At 32.9% G+C, this 26,693-nt stretch overlaps 1 protein-coding gene across 11 annotated transcripts in view; it reads right to left on the reverse strand.

The window, feature by feature from the left end:
• The window catches only part of MYCBP2 (MYC binding protein 2), a 224,280-nt gene that overhangs the window by 185,354 nt on the left and 12,233 nt on the right, over positions 1–26,693 (reverse strand). For 10 of the 11 annotated variants that reach the window (XM_020973272.2, XM_078147199.1, XM_078147204.1 and 7 more), the window contains exons 5-7: positions 15,023–15,130; positions 4,874–4,993; positions 3,140–3,221 (exon numbers count right to left, since the gene is read on the reverse strand). In XM_020973272.2, coding sequence (XP_020828931.1) covers positions 3,140–3,221; positions 4,874–4,993; positions 15,023–15,130 — 310 coding nt within the window. The remainder of the gene's footprint in view (positions 1–3,139; positions 3,222–4,873; positions 4,994–15,022; positions 15,131–26,693) is intronic. The other variant, XM_078147203.1, reaches the window with a different exon arrangement.

The following is a 26,693-nucleotide window of genomic DNA, read 5'->3' on the forward strand; positions in this document are numbered from 1 at the left end:
AAAACATTCATTAAGTGGTTAATTACGTCATGGAGTGCACTATGCTAAAGATTGAACACAAAGACTATAAGCTATATAACCTACTGAATATAAAATTCAATGTCATTTTAATCTTTTTAAACTTCTGTTTGGTATGTAACACTACTAAATTACCACCTTTATAGTCACTGTATTTCCTTTGTTGATTTCCCATTTCTCTTCTAATTAATACTGTCTCCAAGTAACATATTTTACACACACACACACACACACACACACACATATATACATAAAATTCAATACCATCTTCTTCAATAAATTGCCCCTTCTGTAATCCCTATCTTTAATCTCTCACTGCCTACAAACATGTCCATGTTTTCCTCTTTCTCTAAAACCTTCACTTGCTCTGTCCATTCCTTCTGGATTATCATCCTGAGAGAAATGATTATTTCTCTCTTGTATTTAATAACTAATTATTGAATTAGGACCAAAGTTCTTTTTCTTTTCTGCTTCCTCAGTCAGAAATCTGCCCCTGTAGGTTATTCAGGCAGACTTTGAAGTGCAGGGCTGATAATGAGGAAGAACTCAGATCTGTTCAAAAGATAAAATTAGGGGAATTGATGGATTCTGTTTTTTTTTAACTCAGACAAGTCTGGGGAAAATGTGGATTCTCCCTTCTGTCAGACAGGTGATATGGATACAGATAAGTCTCTCAGACCAAAACTGAGTAATCAAAATCATGTACCCCAGACTTTCATCATAATAGGTCTACCTCTCATTATAATATTCTTTCTCTCATTAATTGTTAACCAATCAGAGCTGATTTCCACCCTCAGAAAATACACATTTCCAAAGGCATATAAGTGTTGAGTGGGTTTCATGAAGGATCTTTGGTCTAAGAAAGACAGCCAAATGACCATCCTTTTATTAATAATATGCTTTATTAATAATATGCTAGCATTATTAATAAAATGATTAATTACCCAGAAACTATGTCTCTTGAACTTATTATACATCACAATCCTTTATTTCTCTTCCTTTTTGTTGCTAAACTCCTGAGATCATCTACAGTAAATGTCTCAACTTCTACTTCTCATTCTTTTTTCAATTCTCTGCAGTCTAGCTTCCCATCTCAACATTTGAAGTAAAACTAATCTTTCCAAAGTTACGAATCATCTCTTAATTGCCAAATCTAATGGCCTTCCTTCAATCATTATTCTGAAACTCTCTGCAATCTTCAACACTGTTGTTCATTCCCTTCAACCTGATACTCTCTTCTTTCTGTTTTCATCTACTCCATGCTGATTCTACTAATTATCTAACCACTCCTTTTAAGTCCTTTGCTAGGTCTTGATGCAAATTATACCCACTGTCCTAAGGCTCTGTACTAGGCCTTCTTCTATACTCTTTTTCTTGGTGATCTCATCAGCTCTCATGGATGCAACGATTGTCTCTCTGCTGATGATTCTCACGTTGTTTGAAAAGTCCAAATCTCTCTGCTGACCTCCAGTCTCCCATCTCCAACTGCTTATTAGTCATCTCCAACTGGATGTCCCATAGACATTTTAAACTCAACATGTCCAAAACTGAACTCATATTTCCTCCCAAATCCTCTCCTCTTCCTAAATCCCCTATTTCTGTTAAGGATACCATCATGTAGTTGCTAAGTCCTGTTGTTTCTACAGGTAATAATTTGCCACCAGCTGCTTGGTTTTCTACTCTACCATCATTTTCATTATATCCTGCCCAGGATAAACTCATTGTCAGGAAACTTATTATCATGATGATTGCTTCAGCTTTGCTACTTATACCTCATTAGTACCCTCACTTGCTTCTACCTCAGTAGCTGGAATGTGGAACAAAAAAGCCTCCCTTTATAAAAGGGCTCAAAATCCTAGCCACTTCTGTATTTGCCACCAGCTGCATTGTTTGGCTTGTAATTCATTATCACCTTTATCAAGCCCCTCACCATTCTCTTTTTCAGTTTCCTTTTGTGTACTGTCTTCCTCCATTAGACTGAAAACTCTTTGAGGCCAGGGACTACCTTTTTCTTATTTGCATCCCCAGTGCTTAGCACAGTGGCTGGCACATTCTATACACTTAATAAATGTCTATCACATCATATAATTATCAACCCCTGGATATGTCCTATATTCCATGTTTTGGCTCATGCTATTCAACATGCCTGGAACATGTTCTTGCCTATTTGGAGCTACTGATATTCACCCATTCTCTGAAATCCAGCTCAAATTCTACCTTTTCCATATTATCTTTCTCTGATCCCAGCAGCTGGAAATTATCTTTTCTATACTTGATTTCACAGTACTTTGTGCTTCTCTCATACACTTAACATATTCTAATCTGTTATGTGTGTGTTATATATAAAATTACTACTTATTAAGTTGTTTCTTCAGGGAACAGTGTCTTATTCATCCTTTTATCATCCTTAGAAACCAGCAGAGTGAGCTGTATATAGTAGGTGCTTAATCAATGTTTAACAAATGAAGACGCCTTCAAGGGACTTAGAATCTAGTTTAATAAACAAGATTTATTTTAGGAAATTAATAAAGTAACTTAAAAATGTCAATTTGTCATCAAAGTGAACAAGACTCAAGCCCTTTCTGTAAATGACGTAAGGAAAAAGTAGAGTAAGGTTTAAAAGAGATTTTTAAAGAGGAGAGGTATTGAACAGAAAAGAAGAAAGAGTAATGATAATAATGTAGAGTCTTAAAATAAAAACATTTTCATAAATTACTCATATTTGGGTAAAAAGCCTTAAAGCATCTTTAGCTATTTAATTGGCACAGTTCCCTATTGTAATTTTATGCTAATTTTTTTCTTTAATATAACTCTCCTGGTACCATAATAACTTGGAATAGATTTAAAATCTAGGTGGTAAATCAAACTTTTAACTAAAGAGACTCAGTATTGTCAGAACATTTTTTGAGAGGGAATCTAGACCCGTGATTTCTCAAAAAGTCCGAGATATTACCTGGAAAACTATCCAGCAAACAACTATTGTTGCCTCCCCACATATGTTAAACATCGAACTTACTAATTAAAATATCACTAAAAAAGAAAAATATGCAGACTATTCTGTCTTGAAAATATAGAAAACTATACAGAAATCATAATTTCCATTAAGATTGCTATAGATTACCTGGAATTAACATCTCCATGTCCCAGCTGGCCATGCTGCCCATATCCAAATGTATAAACATCACCATTTTCCATCAAAACCACTGTAACCAAAATATTGCGTTAGTTTTTCTTTAATGAATTGACAGTCCCCTCCCTCATTGTCTTAAAAAGTTATATGATTTATTACTTGTATTTTCTACGAACTTAGAAGAAATTGGGAATATTAAACTGGAAATTATGACAATAATGTATTTATTGTTTATTACATATAATTTTGTTCTACTTCTGCAGGATTTTTCTCATGTAATAAAAAGTCTACTTTTTTTTACATGACATATACACCTATACTTTACTTTATACAATATATATTTTATATATATATTTTACATATTATTTATACTTTGTGAACAGTGAATGTCATTTGTTAGAGGTTTTCTTCTTTTAATTAAACTACTATCTCCACATCAACCTCATAAAACTGAGTTATTAGATAGATATTTTTAAAGCAATAATATTGAACAAATCAGCCATCTCCCCAAAATGTTGAAATAGAAGAGCTCTGAGTAGACAAAACTCAGCTTAACACTTATATCTGAACTTCAATGTATATCAGGTCCTTATTAAACAGCTGAAAGAGTTCAACCACAAAAAAAGAAATTTAATAAATTTTGTTTAACATTTTTCTACATTTTAAGAAATGTAGTTTTGTTTATTGTGCTTTTCTACTTAATTTAATATATTTAATATCAATTAGGATATGTGGCATTATATGATTTTGTAATCATAAAAGTATAAAATATGGGGCTGAAAAAGAGACCTGAGAGATCATTTAATTCAAGTATCTCAGTATAAAGATGAGGAAACTAAGGCTTAGAATAGTAATTGCAAATTAACAGCAAGAGTTATGACAAAAATCCAGGTATACAAATTCTTTGTTTGGTGTTTTTCCTTTGAACCATACCAGATAAGATGAGTCCTACCATAAAAATGCTTCCTTACATTTTATTAGCACTTTACAGTTTCATTTGATCCTCATGCTATTTTGAAGGTTTTTCTTTCCCCATGAGTTAACTAAAGCAGTGAATGGGTTGAGAATAAAGTGAAATAAAGGCTGCCTCTTTTTTTCAATTGTTTACATATATGTAAAACACCATATCTCTTCTACACCATAGTTTTTGATCCTGGACCTTAGGGTAGAAGATTATTCAAAGTCAAATACCAAAGAACCTAGAGGAAGGCCCAGATAGCGATGAATGGGAAGCAAGGCATAAAGGGAGCAACAATACAAGTACAAAGAAAAGAAGAAAAAGGCGAGGTAGGCTGTTACAGTAGAAACATCACTGAACTATGTGTCAGGGGAGCTTATCTCAAATAATGGATTTCCCAACAACTAGATCAATAACCTCAAACAAATTAACCACTTTGTACCTTAGTTTCCTCAATTCAAAAATGAAAGAACTGGACTAAACGTGTAATATCCCTTCCAGACTTTACATCAACAAATAAGGAAAACAAGGCTCAGAGAACATACAAAAATCAGCTGAATGTTACACAGTTACGAAATGAGCAGCAGTAGGACCAGAAGATAGTTCTTCTGAACCTAGGTTCAATCTATTTCACCGCATGTTGATCAACATGTTGCTAAACATCTTCGCTTTAGACATAGAATGAAAACTTGCCATATGCGTTGAAACTAATTTACCACAATTTCTAAATATTTTAACAATGTAGCTCCCAGAAAAGTTGCATTTACCTGAATGATGAAATCCACAGCTGACTTGTACTGCCCGCAGCTCACAATCAAAACGGACAGAGCCTGGAGGATATGTTGTGATTTTGCTTGCATCCTTCTCTCCTCTTTCTCCACTTCCATCTGTAATTATTGCAATATTTAACCAAGACACTACTCACATTCAAAAACAAATTTTAAAATAGTAACTATGAAAAAGTAGAAGACAAATGTTATAAAAAAGAACAGAACAGCAAGAAGAATCTGCAGTTGTTAGAAGTAATAGCTCAAGAATCTACCTGCAACAAAGCAATTTTAGAAAGGTATGTTATACTTGTTTGTAAATCACTAAATCATTAAGAATACAGAATTCTGAATCAGTTAAAGTTAAGATCTACTAATGTAGACAGTTATGCAATTTAGAAAAGTCATTAATTTAATAAAAAAGTCAAATATAAACCATAGTAAATTTGATATATAAATAACATAATTTGTCTTAAAATTATACACCAAGCCATTGAATAGTTGCATTTTAAAGTAGTTCAACTATGTAGTATAACCTAATATAACTAAAATTCTCAATGAAAATCAATCAGATTTCTTAGAGAGAATTTCACTTTTTTTTTGCCAAAATATATTCTTAAACCAATTACTTAATATTTTATTTTCAAAGAACTGAATACTTTCATAAAACATATATCTATCCCCCACTCATCTCTTCCCCAACATAATCATCACTCTACCCAATCAAGTCCTTTTCTTTGCCTTTTTTTCCTTTCCATTACATCAAAACCAGCCATCAACATTCTCTGCATTCTTTCTTTCAATATTGTTCTGCTCTTCTCTGTGCCCTATCTTTTTCACTCCTAACTTTACCTTCCCCTCTCCTCTTTCAGGATTTTATCCTCTTCTTTCTCTGACTTCTGTTTACCACATATCAGGTTCTCTTTTTAGGTTTTCCAATTCCTGATCTTTGTTAATATTCCTATATTCAAACTTTAGGACCAAAAGTGATCCCATGATATGGAGAATCTTAGAGCATTTTTGCAGAAATCAACAATAATAATAATAATAATGATGGAATAAAGAAGTCAGCTTATATCTTCTCACAATAATCTAAAATATTTTCACTAGTCAATCTTAGAAAAAATTTTTGACTGTCATTATGTACATTACAAAATTAATATTCAAACGCACTTATAAAGCTGAAAAGAACTTCAAGTAGTTAAATGGTCAATCCTGTTATTTTTTTTGGGGGGCAGATTAATATCTAAATTATCCAGTAAGTTACCTGTCATATACAAAAAATATTCAATTTTAATCAATCTCCTTTCCAACTTGTTTTTCACTTATTTGGATATACATTGTCCCCACCTATAGTGTAAAATGGGGAAAAGTCAAAACCGTTTATGCCAATTTTTTCTTTTCTTTCTCTAATAATTTAGAAATAATCATGGCAAGAAATATTGAGTCTAAATAATTTCTCACCCCTTTTATAGCTAGATGAATCATCATAATTTTCTTCAAGCTACATCTTATAATACACCATTTCTTTAAATAAGAGCACTAGGACAGTAAAACCTCACTAATTCGGAATAGAAGGGGCCTATTTAACTTAGGGAAAAATTTAAATCTTTGAACAATTTAAAATAATTGAAATTGTAATATTTTCAAGTACAGTACATGTTATAAGCTAATTGGTACAAATAAGTAAAATTAGGTTAACAAAACTACAACTCAAAATTGGCCTATGTTACATAATAATGTATCATAAACATAAAAGTCCTTTAACATACAAGAATTAACTGCTGGACCCAGAAGTTGGAGGCACGTTGAAGGAATCCTTAATTTCTCGAGCCCTTGGTTTGAAAAGCTACTGATTTTAGACTGGATTCCCTTTACAAGTATGACCCTGAAAATTCACAGAGGAAGAAATTATTTTGAATTTTTTATTCAAAAATATCACATATATTGTCTGAATTATCAATTCTGAATTAGTGAGAGGTTTTACTATAATATTAGAAGACTATTCTACATAGTCTAACACATACTAAATGTTTTAGATCAAATTGTGAAACTGTATCTGCATGAATCAACAGATTTTTTTAAATTGTCAAGATTTTTTTTTCTTTACCCAGAATTCACAAAAAATTGTTAATCCAAATAATCTTCACTTTTGTACACTGAGTGGAAGAGGTGAACAGAAAAAGTAGTTTGGGTAAAAATGGAAAAAAGTCCAAAAGAGAACTGTATTAGGGAATAAAAGTGAAGAAATTTTATAGATGTATTATCCATTAAACTATAAAATTATTTAAATACAAAAAAGAAGTCTATTTATATTTGGAAACACAAATTGCTTTCATATAATTTTACCTGTGTTAACATTACAAATATTTACTTAAATCTAGTAAAAAAAGTTTGATTTCCTGAATTAGCTTTCTTTCCTTTATTTGGAAATTAAATCTAACATAACAACTCACTCAATATGGAAATTTGAATTTCAAAAAAGGCCAACTAAGGAATTATTTTGAAAAAAAGTAATGGTTAAAAGCCACATTTGATGATGACTAGAGGAGTTAGAATTTATTACATAAGGCACAAAACTATATAGTTTTTTTCAAGTATACTAAAATAGCCATTTATACTTTTCTATACATAATCTGTCAAGAGTATTAAAATTTTAAAAAGTTTCATTATCTTTAAATGCACTTTAAGTTATCTATTTAAGTATAACATTTATGGTATTACAAAATTTTGTATTTACAATTCCTACTATTTAAAAATTTACAATAAAGCAATTGTACAAGTAAAGTACAAAAAAGCAAAAAGGGTATGAAGTATCAAAATAGTTCAGTGTGTAAGTGTGAATAAAAAAGTCAGGAATCAAAAACTACAATTTATGAAAATGGGATTGATTTCTTTAATTGGCTATAGTAAAAAGGTTAATAAACAGTTATGAGTATTTTTTTTAAGTATGAAGAGAAAAAAGCATAAAATAAAAGGCTGGATAGTTTTCAAATTGAATAAGCAAAACTCCGAATACTCTAAGATTTAACAACTTAGTTATGTATGTAGCACCATAATCTCCAGTTACAAAAGACCACGGTTATCTCTTCCAATACCAAACAAAAATCCCCCTTTCCCTCCCAAAACTGCCATGAGTATTCCATTCAGTATCTCATAAGATAGCTTATTTCATTTTTGGATAGCTTTGTTTGTGAGAAGTTCTTCCTCATGTTTAACCAAGCCCAGTTTTCCTTAAGTTTAATAATACAATCTTGTGAGACAGGTAGTACAAATAATACCATCACCAACATTAAAGATGTGGAGCCTAAGGCTCAGACATCCTAAGTGATCACCAAGGGACACAAGACTAGCAACATCAAATTCAAGATTCAAACTCATGTCTCCTGATTTTTGCCCCAAGTTATTTAAATATTCTGAAAACAGATATAGCTTCTTACCTCATTTTCTCTTTTTAAGCTAAATGTCACCAATTCCTTTAGCAATTCTTACATAACATGATTTTAAGACTATGCTTTGTCTTCTGAAAAATGCAATATATTCTGTTAATGTGTTGCCTAAAAGGTGGTGGCTGGTACACTACACTTAAGATGATAAGTGCAGAGGATGGATATTTCTTTCTCTTATCCATGACTATATTTCCATTAACTAGGCCTAAAAGAGAAATTAGCTTTTTGCCAGTCATATAATTTGATTAACATTTGACTTGCCATAAGCACAAACTGAGTCTTTTCTGCATATATTTTTGTTAAGCTACGTTACAGCCTATAATTGTGCAGTTATTTTGTTGAACCCACATTTAAGAATTTATATTTATTCCTATTATATTGTGTGTCAGTTTTGGCATATTATTTCAAATAATTTAGGTCCTGATTCTTTCATGAAACATTATGCATCAATACTAGTTTTGTGCTATTTGAGTATTTAATAATTATGTTTTCTATGACTTTGGTCACATCACTAATAAAAATGGTAAATAGAACAGCACTAAGGACAGAATTCTGTGGCATGTATATTAAAGTGTCTGAGAAAGATACAGTTCACCAACTTACTAAAAATCCACCTTATTATACTGTTACATATAGTCTATATTTTTGTACCTTATCTACATAGATATCACAGAATCTGGATTTGAAAGAGAACTCAAGTGGCCATATTCTCCAGCTTAAGTCTGGAAAAAAATCCTTAACATAACATATTTGGCAAGCAGTTATCAGTCTTTGCTTGAAGACCTCCAGGGAAAACGAAACTATCATATCTTGATTCTACTTTTGAAAAACTCCATTTGTTAGAAAGTATTTCCTGACATCAATCTTAAATTTGCCTCTTTGCCACTTCCATCCACTGCTCCTGGTTTTGCCCTCAGAGATAGGCAGAACAAGTCAAATTCATCTTGTTTGTGGCAGCCTTTCAAGTATTTGAAGGGAGGTTTCATGTCTGCCCAAGTCTTCTCTTCTTCAGTATAAAGATCCCCAGTTTCTTCAAACTATCCTCCTATGGCATGGATTCAAGGCCCTTTACCATTCTGGTTGTTTTACTTTGGATGTTCTCTGGCTTATTAACGTCCAGCATAAATGAACACAATAATCTGTATGTGGTCTGACGAGGGCAGAGAAACTAGCATTTCCTTATTCCTAGAAATGAATCTTTCTTAATATAGCCCAGGATTAGCCTTTTGGTTGCCACATCATATTGATGATTCTGATTGAGCCTATGGTCTCTTACAGACCCAATTAAAAAACAAAACAAAACTCAATGCTATTGCTTTTCCAAGGCTAAGGATGCAAAGTACTCATGAGATATGCTGAAATCCAAATATTCTCTCTCCCTCTATACATACACACATATATGTATAAATATGTGTATGCATAGATGTGTGTGTGTGTGTGTGTGTGTGTGTGTGTGTGTGTGTGTGTGTGTGTGTGGGTATAAATGTAATCTTGAAACTACTATCTTCCCCTTTTCGAAAACTGAGGCAAGAACTACTTTCAGTCTCCTATAAACTCTCCCTATAACCACAACTGTTCAAAGGATAGTTAACAACTCCTAACGTATATTGGCAACTTATTTCAGTCCTATAAAATGTAAATAATCTAAGCCTAGACATTTGAACTAATTTAAAACATCTAGGTTTTATCTTACTATAACCTCATTTATCTAGGTCCTTAAATCCCTTTTTTTAAATTATGTTTGGCTTACCTTTTGCACTGCAGATTATTCTTGATTGAGAAAAAAAAAGCAAAATCGGAACTGAATAATTCTGTTTTCTCTTTGTTAACATTACAACCATTTATCCTGGGCTGATGTTGTACACCTCATAACAGGTGGTCTTTTTAAAAGAAACAAAATATTTTAGACCTTTTCTTATATAATATATACATGTTACTTGCATGTGTTTATGATACACATGTACATATTATGGAAAACAAAATTAAAATTTGTTCTTTTCCCAAATATATGAAATAGGACATATGGAAATATTAAGATCTGGGATTTAGTCTCAGCTCTTTCACTAATTAGCTGCGTGGTAATTGGTAAAGTCACTTATATCTTGGGACCTCAGTTTCTAAATTTGTAAAGTGAGGAGATAGCTAAGATCTGTAAGGTCTTTTCCAATTCTAAAATTCTATGGCAACTATTTTATACATAAATACAAAAAAAGCCCTGAATTTGAATAGCACTAATTTTATAATTGTCATTAGACTACAAATACTTCTGACATTCATGGCATAGTGGATAGGGATCTGATCTCCCAAACAGGAAGATCTTACTTCAAGTCCTACCTTTGACATGAACTGGCTGATCCTGTTTAACCTATCAGTGTTCTAGACAACTCTGTAAGATTATCAGTTGCAGAGATGGTACCAAGTTGTATTGGTAGAGGGAGATTCTTCATGTACAAATTCCCTACATCAAAGAAATTATGGGTCCAGTACCAGTCTCTATCCCCTTTCTGGTAACATGTATATTTTCTTAAATTCAGGTTTAGAGTACATAACTGATTCAGTCACCAGGAGTGTTTTGTGCCTCCCTACGACTGCTTTAGCATTGTTATATTTCTTCTACCTTTATATTAAATTTATTTTTAAAAAAGATCCAATCTTAATCTTGGGCTGCACACATGATATGCATAACTGAGAAAACAAAAAAGCCAACTGGACTCTTCATTCTAGACAATAAACATTTAGTGCATTTAAGTGCATGTTCAAGAAATTGTGCATAAAAATAATCTTGGGAAGCAGAATGGTATAGCATAAAGTGTACTGCATATCAAGTCAGAGAACCAACCAGTCTTCAAATTCTGGCTTGGATACTTATTAATCTATTTGGTAGTATATATGTATGAATATACATATGTACACATGTGTGCATCTGTGTACATGTATATACATACAGATGTATATACCAATGTGAATGTACATGTGTATGTGTACCAATATGTAGTTCATATATTCATGTAGCATGAATATCATATTCATTACTATAAATTATAATATTCATATCATATATATTCAGATATCAGATATATGATCATTACTACAAATCCTAAATACTACTTATATGAATGTATAGCTTCTATGCTATAAAGCTGGCAACACCATTACTGATATCTTTAAATGATAACTCAATATCATTTTGTATGTTTTAGAATTGAGTAGTATTCAACTGTTATGAGAAACAAATGAACTTTGCCATAGAATATGTAAAATATAGATATAACTGTTTACCACTAATTCGTCTTTTTGATTTTCCAAATCAGAAGGATTTTTAGGGAAATTTAGATGTTGATAATTGGTTGTGTTCAGAAACTTTTTTCTCAAGTAGAATGAGAAAAATTATTCATTATTGAAACAGAAACTGTGTTGTTAGTAAGGGATTTTGCTGAAAAATAACGCTAAAACAATTTTGAAACTATATTTAAACTTAGTTAGTGGCATGGCAGCATATTTTATTTTCCCAAGTCTGGCTCCTGGTAATACATGTAGAGTTGGGTTGCCTGTTTATTTGAGTATCAAACTTGTCTCTTGTTACCAAGGGCAAACCACGAACTCTGTGGACTTTAGCTTTGCCATATATAATATATATGGAACCCACCCCAAACATTTGACCTGCATGTTCTATCCTCAGTGAAAAATGGCAGAGTACAGAAAGCTTAAGTCATCTTTATAATATGTTTTTAACAGAAAACAGTGAGTTTGTGAATATAAAACAAAAATTGTAGGTAGAGACACTGGATGGCTAGGAAGACAATGTGGATAAGAGAGTGGGGAAGCATCCAAGGAATAGGTTGTTGAGTAAACATTTCCACTAAATTTTTGCATTCTCATATATTATCTTTCTCCAGCATTGGTTTGTATAAGGTTAATGAGTGCTAAATCACGCACACCTGGGTTGTTAAGTGATAAGGTAACCCTTAGTGGCATTTTAAATGAGATTAAGGTGTTATAAAAATATTTACCTATCCAATTTTAATATCTCATATATTCTACAGTCTCTAAAATCTATTATTCACCTCACAACAGAAATCAACAAATCCTTTTGGAAACTGAAGGATTCTGTTACTGGCATTGCAAGTGGACCTCATCATAAGGCAGTGCTAGGGTATGAAGCCTGAAGACAGGATATTATAGTGCAGGATCTTACTATACTTACAGATTACTCCTAAAAGAGAAAATAGATGATTTACACATGATGTTAAAAATAGATAGTTGTATATTTTCATAGCTGTACTTTAGGTCTCAATTGCAGAATTTCATTTTAAAATGCCATAATCATGCCAAATAATAAAAGTATTTTTTATAAGAAATTGCCATTTAAATGAATAAAACACCAGTTTCTACATTTATTCAACTATAGGCAGAGTTAAATAAGAATTCTATATGAAAATAAGCTAAAAATAATAAAAATGCTAAGATCTTTTATTTTACAGAAGGACAAAAAAGAATATAAAAGGGACACATTCTGAAAATAATTTACAATAATTAAATTTTGTGTGCTACAATTCCATAAAAGATAGTGTAGTATAGTAGAGAGATTTGAACTTAGAATCCAGAAGACATGGGTTTAAATCCCATTTTTGTTACTAGCCATCTGACCATAGGCAAATCACTTAAACACTCTGAAACTCAGTTTCCTTATCTGTACCAAGTTTGTTGTTGTGAGGTTCAAATGAAATAGGGATATAAAACACTTTGCAAACTTTAAAGTCCTTTAGAAATAGCAGTTATTATAATTATGAATTTTACATTATATTAAAAAAATGTTATTTCCAGAACACTGGATGAGTAAACAGAAAAACATACAACTAATTACATAATATACCTGTATTTGCATTAACTGTACCAAGACATTAATAAGTTTTCTTGGCTTTGAATCACAAATTTAGTTATGGCAGTGACATACTTAAAAAAGAATATTTAAAAGATATACAGGAAATGAGGTATAGGAATCTATCCTGCCCTACAGGAAAATTGAAGGAGAAAGGGACAAGAGAAGGGAGGGCAGATTAGGGGAAGAGGTATTCAGAATGCATGCCATCTTGGGGTGGGGATTGCGACAAGATGAAGAGAACTCAAAATCTTGTGGAAGTGAATGTTGAAAACTAAAAATAAATACATTAATTTAAAAAAAGAATTTTTAATAATGATAAATTTCAAGTAAAACTTTTTAAAATGGAATTATTTTAACCCATAACATAGCATATTTTAGCAAAAACAATCATAGTTGATTTATTCCTATATACTACATGTTTGTTTTTTTAATATTTTGTGTTTTAGTTTGCTGAATTTGTTCAAGAAATACTTGTTTAAGTACTCTTTGCTATGTAGAGCCTACCTTCTAACTTACAAGAACTCTTTTAAATCAATCTGAGAAACTCTAGGATTCATTATCTTTCACCCAGACTGCAAGTCCAGAACAGACAGTCTCACCACTCCTAAAACTCAGGTAGTCCCTGATTTGTGAGTGCTAAAATGTTTCAGGGGAATTCATGTGTAATCCAGTCCCCCAGGATACCAAGACAGCATCCCAGAAACAAGACGATTCTAATTTACCAAATCTCTAAAGCACCCAACACATTTCAGCAGTAGATCTTTAGTTGTAGAAATAGACCAGAGCATAACTTAACTCCTTCCAGCCTTATCATCTATAATGCAAGGAATATCCGAAATTCTTTAGTGTATATATAAGCAATTCCCAGAGTCAGCCTAAGTCCATTGCATGAGACCTCCTTCCACTATCATGGCTGTCACCTATAGAGTCATCTCTATAGTTATTCAAATGAATTTTAAAATATTATATTTACAGGTTTATTTTGTCAGTATGTTTTTTAATATTTACCAAAGGAAACTTGTCTATTCCTGGGTTTTCTTGGTCATTTACTATTTTTTTTCAATAATTTCAGGTATATTTTAAAATATGCTCCATCTATATGTATGATTTGTTGAAATGAATTTTCAAGTCATAATTAGATGCCCTGTATTTTTATTGTAATCGTTATTTTACGGAACTTATTTACCTAAATTTATATACAAAACATATATTTAGTTATACTGTTGATTTAGATGAGTATGTCTTCTCCTCATTAAAGCACTAACAAAAGTCTTCTTGTTCAAGTGATAAGAAATCAATAAAATAGTATCATATATGTGAATAAATTTATGCACCTACATATATAGAACTCATATATGTACTTTATTGAGATCTTATATATTGAAATCAATACCTTAGTAACTTTGAAGTAAATGAACAGCATGCAAATAAGAAAAATGGAGACAGTGAAATGCCAGTCTTTAGTCACTTAAGAGTGAGTTACACAGACACAAAAACCAGAAAAGAATGATCATTTCCTTCACCATCGCTTAGCTTTGTGAAATTTGGGGAGAAACGGAGAAGAAAAAAGACACACGACAAAATGGCTTTATCAAGGAAAACTAAAACATGAAAAAAGAAAACATGACATTTGCAAAGTTTTTAGAGCAGCTTAGCATTTTATGTGCTTTCTTTCTCCTCAGGTTAAATAGGAAGGACAGAAGTGAAGCAGGAGAATCAGTTTTGTGCATATCTCCAAGAATAAAATTAGGCATATGGAAGAAACAACTAGGAAATGGGGCAAATGCCCCACCCTAGTCAGTAAGGAAGACCAAATACCTTTGTGCTTGTCCCGTTTATGCTTTAGTTGTGCTGGATGGGGTCTGAGTCTGGCTAGAGCCTGTTCTCGATGGTTCATAAAAATAGGACCAGGAAATACAAGGGGGCCTGAGGAGAAACATTTTGCATATACATGGAAAAGCTCACAAAATGGAAACACTGAATTGAACAAAAATAATTCAACTTAAAAGTATGAACAATGACTCCTCTTCATTTATGGGGCTGGAAAATTTATCTCCACTCCTTTTTTAACCCATTCCAACCCCCACCCTCACCAACAATTCCCTTGCCACTCCTAACCAGATTATGATTTTAAATTCATTCAAATTAACTAAATTACATGCTTTGCAATTATTAAATTATATATGTGTATAATATAATAAAGCACTATTTCCAAACGAATTGGGCAGATGATTTAAGTTCAGGTATTTAAAACATTTTCCCAAATACTCATATATACACAGTTACACACATGTAATTTAAATACAATAAAATATATTACTTTGGATAAAATTTACTTTTGAAGTGAATTGTCAAAAAGCTTATAAATTCTTAGCTAAGTCCCTAAATTATTATTAAGTTTTCTAAAAATAAATGCCCATTTGAATGCATTTTATGACCTTAGTTAAGGTGTAAAATTCATTCTTGGTGAAAATTCCATTTATATTCCTAAAGCAAATTTCATTTACTCCCTTCTTGTGCAGAGAAGACAAGCTGATTATAACATTAGTGGTAACAGTAAAATTTTCTGCACTTATCAACACTGATGACACAATCATTACTGTATCAAGAACAGAAAGACATATCAACTGTCAAAAGATGCCATTAAGATTTATCTAAAAATATGCTCAACTTCATTAAAGAATTTGTAAAATATGAATAAGATATCCCAAAATCTTAGAGCATTTCAAAACTTTAGTAGCTTTAAAATGCACTAAGACTTCTGGGATACCATATATGAACATGATTAAAAGAAACAAATGAAAACAAAAAGGCATAATCATTGTGCTGGAAACTTAAACCCATATGGTATTTTAAGTGCCACAATGGCCACAATATAGGCTGCCCTGAATGCTGGCTCCGTACTTATGATGAAGTTTCTTTGACAGTATAAAAAAAATTAGGATATATTGAAAAATAACAATTATTATCCAACAAGTAGCTATGGCACCCACCCGGAGGATGACCAGGTGATCACTTTTCCCTCTCTCTTTCTTTCTTCTTCCCTACCTTCTTATCAAAATCAGATTTACACAGGTGAGATAAAGGGGAGATGAGGCTGTTGTTGAAAGGATGTGGCCAATATCCCTGCCAATATTGTATACTTTCATTCTACTTGTATTTTTAATGGACATGACAATATTTTGATAAAGCTATACAAAATACATTTGAAATATACAGGGTATTCCAAAAGGCTTAGAGCAGTTTAGTTTAAAACACTCTGTATATTTCAAATATATGGAAGTCTGTAAGCCCTATCATGCTATACTAAAGGTTTAAATATCATGCTTTTAAAGATAAAAGTACTTACTTTCCCCTAAAAATTAACAAAGCATGAACACATTCTCTCTCTCTGTTTCTCTTGCCCCCCCCCACTATAACACATACACACAAATCAATTATTTCAGTGAATTACGGATCTCAGTGATGTATTCCCTTCCTCAGTACAAACTGCAATTCATGCATAGCCTTCTTCCACAAAGTATCCACTAAACATACTCTACTTCCACTAGGTCTTTCCATATTTAGTGAGTTCCAAGGAGAATACTCAGGTTGTCCATCTATTTTCTGTGGCTTTTGTCATGTGATTAGCCTACCTTCTTTTTGGATCAAACATTTCCTCTATACTATCCCTTATATTATACCACTTCTTACACATAGATCACCACTGGAAACATGCTGCTGCGTACTCACCACATCTCTCTTCGTTACCCTTCAGGTTGCCTGAAAATTTAATTCTTTGACGATAATAAAATTTGCAAACTTAAGGCACCACCCAGAGAAAATTTAGATGGATTTTTGTTTAAGTAGCAGCATGAGATTGTTAAAACACTGGACATTTTCACAAATGCAATCTTCTGTTCTACTTACTTCTGGGCACATCACAGTCTAAATGCAGGATAGATTCCAGTTATGTATGTGTGTGTATCACACACATACACATGTACATACACACATACATATATATGTGTGTGGGTACACACACACATACACACACAACCCCATACTCAAAGGAATAGTTATTCCTCTATGTATCACAGTCTAGAAAAAAAGACAATTTTCAACAAGTACTCGACAAGCACTTATTAAGCAACTACTATATGCAAGGAACTCTGCTAGGTTCTAGGGATACAAACATAAGTAATGAAATAAGCCCTACTCAAAAGGAGCTAATACATATAAATCAGTTTTCCTATATGGATTGTAAAGCTGATTTATCAAGCTTTACATTAAGGCTCTGGAATATTCTGGGGCTTAATGCAGTCAACACAATATCATCATAAATAAAAGTAATTGTAGGATCTTATCATCTATAGGAAAAACATCTATTTGGATCCAGTATAGGTTGTAGGCCATGAGAGTGGCCAACAGCTTTGGTAAGGATACATTTACCTTTTCAATGCTCTAATTGATATTAATAACAGGAAGTTATTATATCTATATGACTATTCTGTCCACTTAGGAACATTGCAAACACACCCAAACATATGAAAAGGACAAGATGATGCCCTGTTACAATTGTTATGATGATCTAATAAAATCATAAATTAGCTATAACAAATATTTTCCAGATAAAGCATATCTGTTACCAAGTTATAAAGGTCTTAAAAACAGAACTGACTTTTAGCAAAACCAAAACCAAAAACCATTAATGTTATGTATTTTAACTAATAAAACAGAATATAAATTAATTTTTGGAAGGTAGAAATAATTTTACAAATAAATGGCAGAATTATTATTATTATTATGATAAGATAACTTTTTACTAACATTTTAAATTCAATGTAGTTTTTAAGGGCATTAATTTTTCTGCTGTAGAATGAAGAACATGTGATCCTTAGATAGTTTATTTCTAAAATCTGAGCCAAGTTCTATTCTCTTATTGGTAGGAGCAAGCCCATGACATTTCTTTGATGAAACTTTCAGTCTGAAAGCACCACAAGCTACTTTAGAGAGTCTGTAGGGAGTAACATTAAGACCACAGGACTTGGATGTCAGGAGAACTTTGGGGGAAAATTCTACCACTGAAACTGGCTGTGTGACTATGGACAAGTCATATACCCTCTGAGTTTCAGTTTCTTCTACAAAATGGAGATAACAATACTTACAGAAGCTATCTATAGGCTGGTGTGAAGGTCAAATGAGACAGATAATGCTATTACTACTTATAATAGAAATAATAATAATAGCATACATTTACCATAATTCAAATCCCCCTATTTAAAATTATAATTATGTAAAATAAGGTCAATGGTTCCAGCCCAAAATAAATATGCAATGCACATTCAAGTAATGCAAATACTTCACAGGATTCATTATTCATACTAATTGAAAACTATGGATAGTGCTTCAAAGTTTGCAAAGTGCTTTATCTACATTATCTCATTTGATCCAGACAACAATCCTATGGAGGTGATGCACAGGTTTCAACTATGTAAAGTGCTACATAAGTGTCATTTGATTTTATCATTACCAGAAATGAGTTGCTCAAAGCAAAAAACTTAAATTCATTAAGATTGCAGACCCACATCTCCTCTTCTAGAGGTCTAAATTCAACCACCTTGGTCAAATGAGATCTCTCCTTCACCAGTACATTAGTCAAATTCAATTGTTGCAGTTCTGGCCAGAAACCCTAAGGGTGTTTCCCTCCCAGATTGATTTTTTTTTTGACTAGAAAGAGGGACCATTCTTTGCCTCATTTCTTACCTACTCTTAATCACTGAATGGGCATTGCCTCAGTCAAACTGAGACCTGGGAAAGACCTTAACTTAAAAAGGACAAGGTCTCCCACTGCATCTGGGGGTGAGGGGAGTATCTCCAATTGTCCTGATCTATATCTTGCCACTGGACCCAGATGGCCTCAGAGGAGAAAGTGAGGCTGGTGACTTTGCACAGCCCTCCCTCACTTAAATCCAATTCATTTTCAAGTCATGGCATCACCCTCCTGATGTCATGGTCCTCTTCAAGAATGAAGGATAAAAAGAACAAGTCAAACCCAAACAACCTCTTCTCTCAAAACTCCAACATCAACCCAAATAAAGTCTATCAGCTCATAAACTTACTTCCTACTTTACTGAGGACACTGAGGCTATCTCTCTGGAGGTTCTTTTCTTCTCATATTCCATGCCTTGAAACTCTGTCTTGAAACACACTCTCTTCCTTTGTTCTAGTCTCAGAGGATGAGATGGCCTTCCTTATCAAAGCTAACCTTTCTACTCATGGATTCTATCCATTCCACTCCTGTTCCTCAGGAGCATAAGCTCCTGACTGATCAATGGCTGATAGATTTTAAAGTTGGAAGGGATCTTGGAGGTCATAAAGGCCAACTTCCTTATTTTACAGATAAGGAAACTGACTTACCCAGAGCTACATAGATATGAGGCCAGTGCCACCTTCAACTCCTCAAGGTCCTTAACCACCCTGGTTACCCTTCTCTACCATTTGTCAATATTCTTAAAATCTAAACCTAAATGTAATACTACATATGTGCTATAACTAGGATGGAATACATTATCCTTTCAAATTCTGGATATTACTTGTCAATGTAGCCTAAATTCAGTAACAATGATTTTCAGACAATGGCTTCCAATAAAAATGTGTTTTGATCAGAAAATAAAATAGATGTTTCAAAGGGCCATGTTTGACCTAGAAACTTTTCTAAATAAAATACTTAAATACAAACAAAGTAATCCCTAAACATATTGATACAAATTAGAAAAATATCAAGTTAGTTTGTGGGAAAATATCTTTCGACAAACATTTTCATCACAGTTTGAAAATAAAAAAAAGTTAATATTTAAATTCAGTGTGTATTACTTTAGATTTTTGAGGAAAACTCATTTACAAGTCTAAAAATGAACTGTCTGTATCATGGATCATTTAAAGTATTAAAATTAGGATTCAACTTGCATGTACAATAGGTTATGAGAATTGGTTTTATCTTTCAAATTTAACTTGAATTCTCTCACAATACTATCAAGTGATGTTTGTATAATTAAAGTTTGACTTCTACTTTTATTTGTAGGCACTCAGTTGTCCTATTTTCTCTAACTACATTGCCAGGTATTATTCAAGCTGCAAATTTCTCGTTAATTTAGATCTGAGAGTAACTCAGTCTTATAAGATACTCGCTAATATGTGAAATTTGGACATTAACTGAAAAATGAATTCTTTCTTCTTGATAAAATCAAAATTGTGAAAGAGATGCAGGATAGATAATAATAAAGTTAGCTAAGATGTTCAATGAAGTTCAGCCAGGAGCAAACTTAATGGCTAGACCTAACAAACAGTCATTAAAGAGTCCCTTCAACTTGGAGCTAGATACCTAGGGAAGAGTTCCAGGGATCTCATCTGTGTTTTTCACCCCATGTTGCTGAATATTTCTATCAATGACACAGATAAAGAAGAGATGGAATGTTTATTAAATTTTCAGATGGAATGAAGGTAAGAGGGATAAGCAGAGATGACAAAGTCAAGACAAAAGATATCTTGACAGACCAGAATATTGAACTGAATTTAGTAAGACCAAATCTGTTTGCAAAGTCTTAAACATGGCTTAAAAAAATCAACTTGGGGATGATATGATTAGATTATTATTAGATCAAATAAAAATATGAAGATTTTATAATATTTTTTCTTCTCAGCTCTGCAACCTGGCACAACTTGAATACTCCATCTTTCAAAAGACCTTTCCTGATCCCCTCAGTTGTTATTATAGCAACAATAACAACAATAGCATTTATTTAGCACTTCAAAGTTTGCAAAACTTTTCATATGTCATCCTCAACATAGCACTAGGAGGTAGGTGCTATTATTATCCCCAGAGGTTCACAGAGGTTGAGACTCCAGGCTACACAGTTAGTAAGTGTCTAAGGCAGGATTTGTAGTCCTACTGACACTAAGTCAGGCATACTAGTCTAGTACTGCCTCAACCCAATTACTGTGGATTTATTTTGCATACATCTTGTATTATAACATGTTTTATACCAACAGTAGAGTTACAGGCTTTTTAAAGGTAGGTGATGTCTCACTTTTGCAACTGTATCTCTAGTGTCTGGTATAGTGCTAGGAACATAGTAAATCCTTAAAAAATGCTTGTTGATTGTGAGGCAATAAATATTTATACAGCATCTATTATATGCCAAGCACTATGTGATTGATTGATTGATTGATTGATAGTGGATGTGTGCTATGACAATCAAGGTAATTAATTCACACTTAAGCTACATTGGAAGAGTCACAGTATTCAACACTAGAGCCATGATATTCCTGCTATATTTTGCCCTTGCCAGGCCACATCTGAAGAACCATACTCTATTCTGAATAGCACATTTTAGGAGGCTCATTGATAAAGCATAAAATAATCAGTTAAGGACAATGAGAATAGTGAAAGGCCTAGAGTGTGATACAAGGATTGGCTGAAAGATCTGGGGATGTTTAGTCTAGAGAAGATTTGGGAGGAAGGAGGAAATAAGAACTAGGTTCAAGGGCATCACACATGGAAGAAGGGATTAGAATTGTTTATTTAAGAGACATAGAACTCTATAGTTATTATCAGAAAATTAATAGCCAGCGTATGGCAGCAAAATACCACCAAAAGGCAAATGAAAACTAAATAAACAAAATATAGCACTGAATTTTTTTTGTTGTTTGAGTCTACTACCCATTTTTTTTTTTAGAAATTCCACCACTAACAGCCATATATTTTACTAGAAAATATATCTAGGACTGAGGACAGATGCCAGAAATTGTATGAAGTGGTTGAATGAAAGAATGAATTGGTCTGCATCTGTGATACTGGTACAAGGAAATCCTGGTGAGGAAAACTCCTTCCACTAATACAACTGTGCTTCAAATTATGGTTGTTCAAATTACAGTTCTTCAAATTAGAACTGCTTGGGACAGAGTATTCCCAAGTGCAATTGAAATCAGATTAAAGTGGAAAATACTTAATAAATAAAAATAGAATCAAACACAGATAATGTTACTATGTGGTTTTCTAAGTCAAAATGCAACCAGCAGGGATTCTTATGTACAGCTTAGTGGCCCCATTTCTATCTCAGTTACACTACTGGCTTGCAGTACTGAGAAGTTAAGATACATTCTGATTCACATTGCCAGGAGATGTCAGTGGTAGCACTTCAACCTTCGTCTTCCTTACTCTGAGACCAGCTCTTTCTTTATACTACCCAACACTGTTTCCTATGCTGTTGTTGTCATTCAGTTGTTTTCAGTTGTGTCTGGCTCTTTGGGACCCCATTTGGGGTTTTCTTGGCAAAGATATTAGAGTGGTTTGCCATTTCCTTCTCATCCTTTACATATGAAGAACCGAGACAAACTGAGAATAAGTTAAGTGACTCTCCGAAGGTCACACAGCTAGTGTCTGAGGCTGGATTTGAACTCAAGAAGACGAGTCTTCCTCACTCCAGGCTCGGCACTCTATTCACTGTACCACCTAGCTACCCTCCTATTCAGTTTTTCTACTCAATTCCTACTGAACCTAGAGTTAGTAAACAGGCTTAAGATTGGATAAACTAAAATGATTTGACCAGACCTGAAGCAGTAGGATGTAAATCTTTTTATTTATTTATTTGTTTGTTTATTTATTTATTTATTTGATCCTTATCAGAAGTGCTACTGTCAATTGCTATCTTTGGCAATGAAGCACTAGGAGGATTTCGCTGGTTTTCCTGTACAGATACTTGGGGAGGACATTGTTAATTTGAGTGGCCATCACATTGATAGAATTTTCACCTTATTCTTCATGCTCTTTTGGTTAAGGATCTCAGATCTTTTTTCTTTTTTTTTTTATCACAAACACATACTATACAATAATAATCTAGGTCTGATCTTATAATAAAAATCTAATTTCTTTTGGGTTTTTGAAATGACTTGCAATAGGTCCGTATTTTGGCCAAGTGCAATGATATCTGAGCCCAAAGTGCCCTCAGACTCCATAGGCCATATCTTGGAACGGCCTGAAAATCACCACGTTTGATTGGTAGGTGATCTTTGAGAAAAGAAATCATTGGCTCTGAATACGAAAATCTTTTGTCTTCCAGCCAAAGACAAGGTTTATTAGAACATCTGTGACATTGGGAAGACTCTGAAAGAGTCTGAACGTAAGTGAGCTAGTGGCTAGATTATAAGAATCTGAGCAGTGGCTAGATTTTAAGAATCTGAGCCAGGATGTAAATTTAAACAGCTAACAAATGACTATGAAAACTAAATTTGTTCTCACACTATTGGTGATTAAACAGTGCCTATTTTCAACTAAAGAGTGTCTTTGACACATATATAACCTTATAAAGTACAAAGCAGAAGAGAAACTGGAGGATAGATTCCCCCCATTCTTAGACAGTACTGTCTTCTTCATAGGAAGTTATGACACTAAGGTGATACCGGCAATCATTCTTTTCAATATTGAACCAAATAGAGATACCCCTACATTTTAAACTAGAAGATTCAGAACAAAGTTTTCTACATTTCCTATAGATTTAAAACAGAAAATTATCACAAGGTACATAAAAATCTGTAATATAAATGTTTTAGTCCAATTTGATTTTTCAAGAAAAAAAGTCTTTCTTTTTAAAGAGCAAGCAAATATTTTAAGCAACATGCACTAAAATCAATTTCCCAGTTGTTAAAGTAGAAATAGAAGGATGCGCACATCTTATAGGATCATAAATTTAGACTGGAAAGGGACCTAAACCTCTCATTTTAAAGCAGCCATAGAGAGATTAAATGATTTGTGTAGGTTGCCACAGCTGTGCTGACATAGTATGTGATATGAATCCAGGTTTTTCAGATTGCACAGTCTACTTTATTATCTACTATACCATGCTACCCGAAAGGTGCTCTTTTTAGTCTAATACCTCCCTTACCATAAAGTTGGACTTTCAGCAATCTAAGCCATTCAGAAGACAGCAATGAATCTGAAAGTAAATCAAATAGGCTGCCAAGAAAAATAGCTGTTCCAGAAACTATCTTAGCTTTTGTTTTTGTGAGGCACTTAGTATATATCCTTAAACATATAAGTAAGCACTTAAACATTTTTCATTCATTTCTAAGAAATACTTTTGCTCCCAAATTACTGAGTTACTCATGGACTGGTGGTTGGTTTGAACATGAGTATAAAATAAGCTGACATTTTAAAAGCTTAGGTAACAACATATTGGGGGGCCTTTGACCCAGCAATACCACTTCTAGGACTGTATCCCAAAGAGAAGATAAAAATGGGAAAAAAGACCCATATGTACAAAAATATTTATAGCAGCTCTTTTTGTGGTGGTCAAGAATGGGAAATTGAGGAGATGTCCATCAATTGGGGAATGGTTGAACAACTTGTGGTATATGAATGTAATGGAATGCTACTGTACTATAAGAAAGGATGAGCAAGCAGACTTCAGAAAAACCTGGAAGAACTTACATGAACTGATGTAAATGAAATCAGGAGAACCAGGAGAGCATTGTACACAGTAACAGCAACATTGTGCAATGACCAACTTTGATAGACTTAGCTTTTCTCAGCAATGCAATGATGTAAGACAGTTCCAAAAGACTCATGATGGAAAATACTATCCACAACCAAAGAACTATGGAGTCTGAATGCCGATCAAAGAATACTATTGGCTCTCTCTCTTTTTTCTTTTTGTTTAGTTTCTTCTTTCTTGTGGTTCATTCCATTCATTCTAATTCTTCTTTACAATATGACTAATGTGAAAATATATTTAATAAGCCTATATCACATTGCATGCTGTCTTGGGGAGGGGGGAGGGTAGAGAAGTGGAGAAAATTTAAAATTCAAAAGCTTATGAAAGTGAATGTTCAAAACTAAAGACAAATGAATTAATTTTATAAAAAAGTTTCTACACTCAAAAAAAATATTGAGGAGAAGGAGAAGGAATATAGATCAAACACAGAGAAGTGATAGTGACAGTGAGGAAGGAGCCAGCAGAAATGGAAAAAGCAATTTGGGGATCAATTAGTTTGGGTACAAAAAAAAAATCACACCTACCTTCATGGTCCCTAAGAGTATCCCTGAATTGCAATGTTTTATTTTTGGCTCTTCACCTGGGATTTCATTTGTGTAAATAATGCAGGGTGAGAAAACTTACTTTAGCAAAGCAAATCAATAGCTGTTCTGTAATTTATAATCAGAGAGTTGCCTGGAGAACTAAGAGGTTTACCCAGGGTCACAAAGCCAAAGGAGAACTGAACCCAGGTCTGTAATTACAATAAAGTATTTACAAGTTATAGTTCATAATAATGACTTTGGGTCAGGAAACACAGGTTGTTTTATGGTCAAAATAATGTTTAAAAGTAGAAGGTATATGTACAACAACTTTTAGGAAGATTTCAACAAAAATGGTTAAAATAAAAGTTTAGGTGCATAAAGGGGCAAGCTTCAGCTACCTAGAAAATTAAAATACATGAACAGTTGATTCCCCAATAATTATAAGTAAATGAGCTGTTACTGAATCTTTAGGGCTATTAAGAATGGAATTTATAATAGAAAAACACAACTTTCTGAAACTGATGTGTATATTTGCTAAATCAAATACAACAGCATAAAGAGGACTTATTTAATATTTAATGAGAAAAGAATGAATGAGAATAATGTTTGCGGCCCATGACACATTTTATAAACAATCACAAGTAAAAAAATATATAATCAGATGAAGTAAAGGAATGTTGCATTCTGAATACACCTACAAATAAGTTAACTTATTTGAAGTATATTCTCTTCTATGAATGAAAAACAAAGTTACTTTGGTGCAGTAAAGACAAAGATTTTAGCATTAAACAATTCAGTCAGCTTCATTCTGAGATTAACTAATTTTCATGCCATGTAAAAAAGTAAGGTGGAAGGGGAGGAAAAGTTATATGGATGACAATTTACAATATCCTTTTTACAGCTCAAATCACTTACATGGTAAATGAAGACCATTTAATAAGCATAAACAGTAAAGGCCCAATAACAATGTTTTAAAATTCTTTTATGTCCTCAAACTATAACTTTTTAAATCCATGAAACATTTAACACACAACTATCCCAGACATTTAGAGAACTACAGGAATAATTAGGCAAAAATATATTTGCATGTCACCGTAACATTTTCTTCGAATTTAAGCATTTAAGAAATGTGACTTAGCATGAACTGGAAAATAGTAATAAAAACAATCTATTAATTGATCAATAAAGAACCATAGTTATAATATTAGTCTTTCAAATACATGTTTTACCACTCTGCAACTTGACAGACAAGGTTTCTCTGCTTTCAAAAATAATTCATCACTGAGTCCAAAAGAAAATAAAATTTTACTACCTTTAAGGAGATATGAGCTGTCACCATGAATTGTTTCTTGAGATGATGTGACCCATTGGAGGTTTCATTTAACTTCAACAACAAATGTTTCATTTTAAACAAACATTTATGATATCTGGTAG

This window comes from Phascolarctos cinereus, unplaced genomic scaffold, assembly GCF_003287225.1.
Source record: "Phascolarctos cinereus isolate Bilbo 61053 unplaced genomic scaffold, phaCin_HiC Scaffold_7;HRSCAF=346, whole genome shotgun sequence".
NCBI classification, from domain to species: Eukaryota; Metazoa; Chordata; class Mammalia; order Diprotodontia; family Phascolarctidae; genus Phascolarctos; species Phascolarctos cinereus.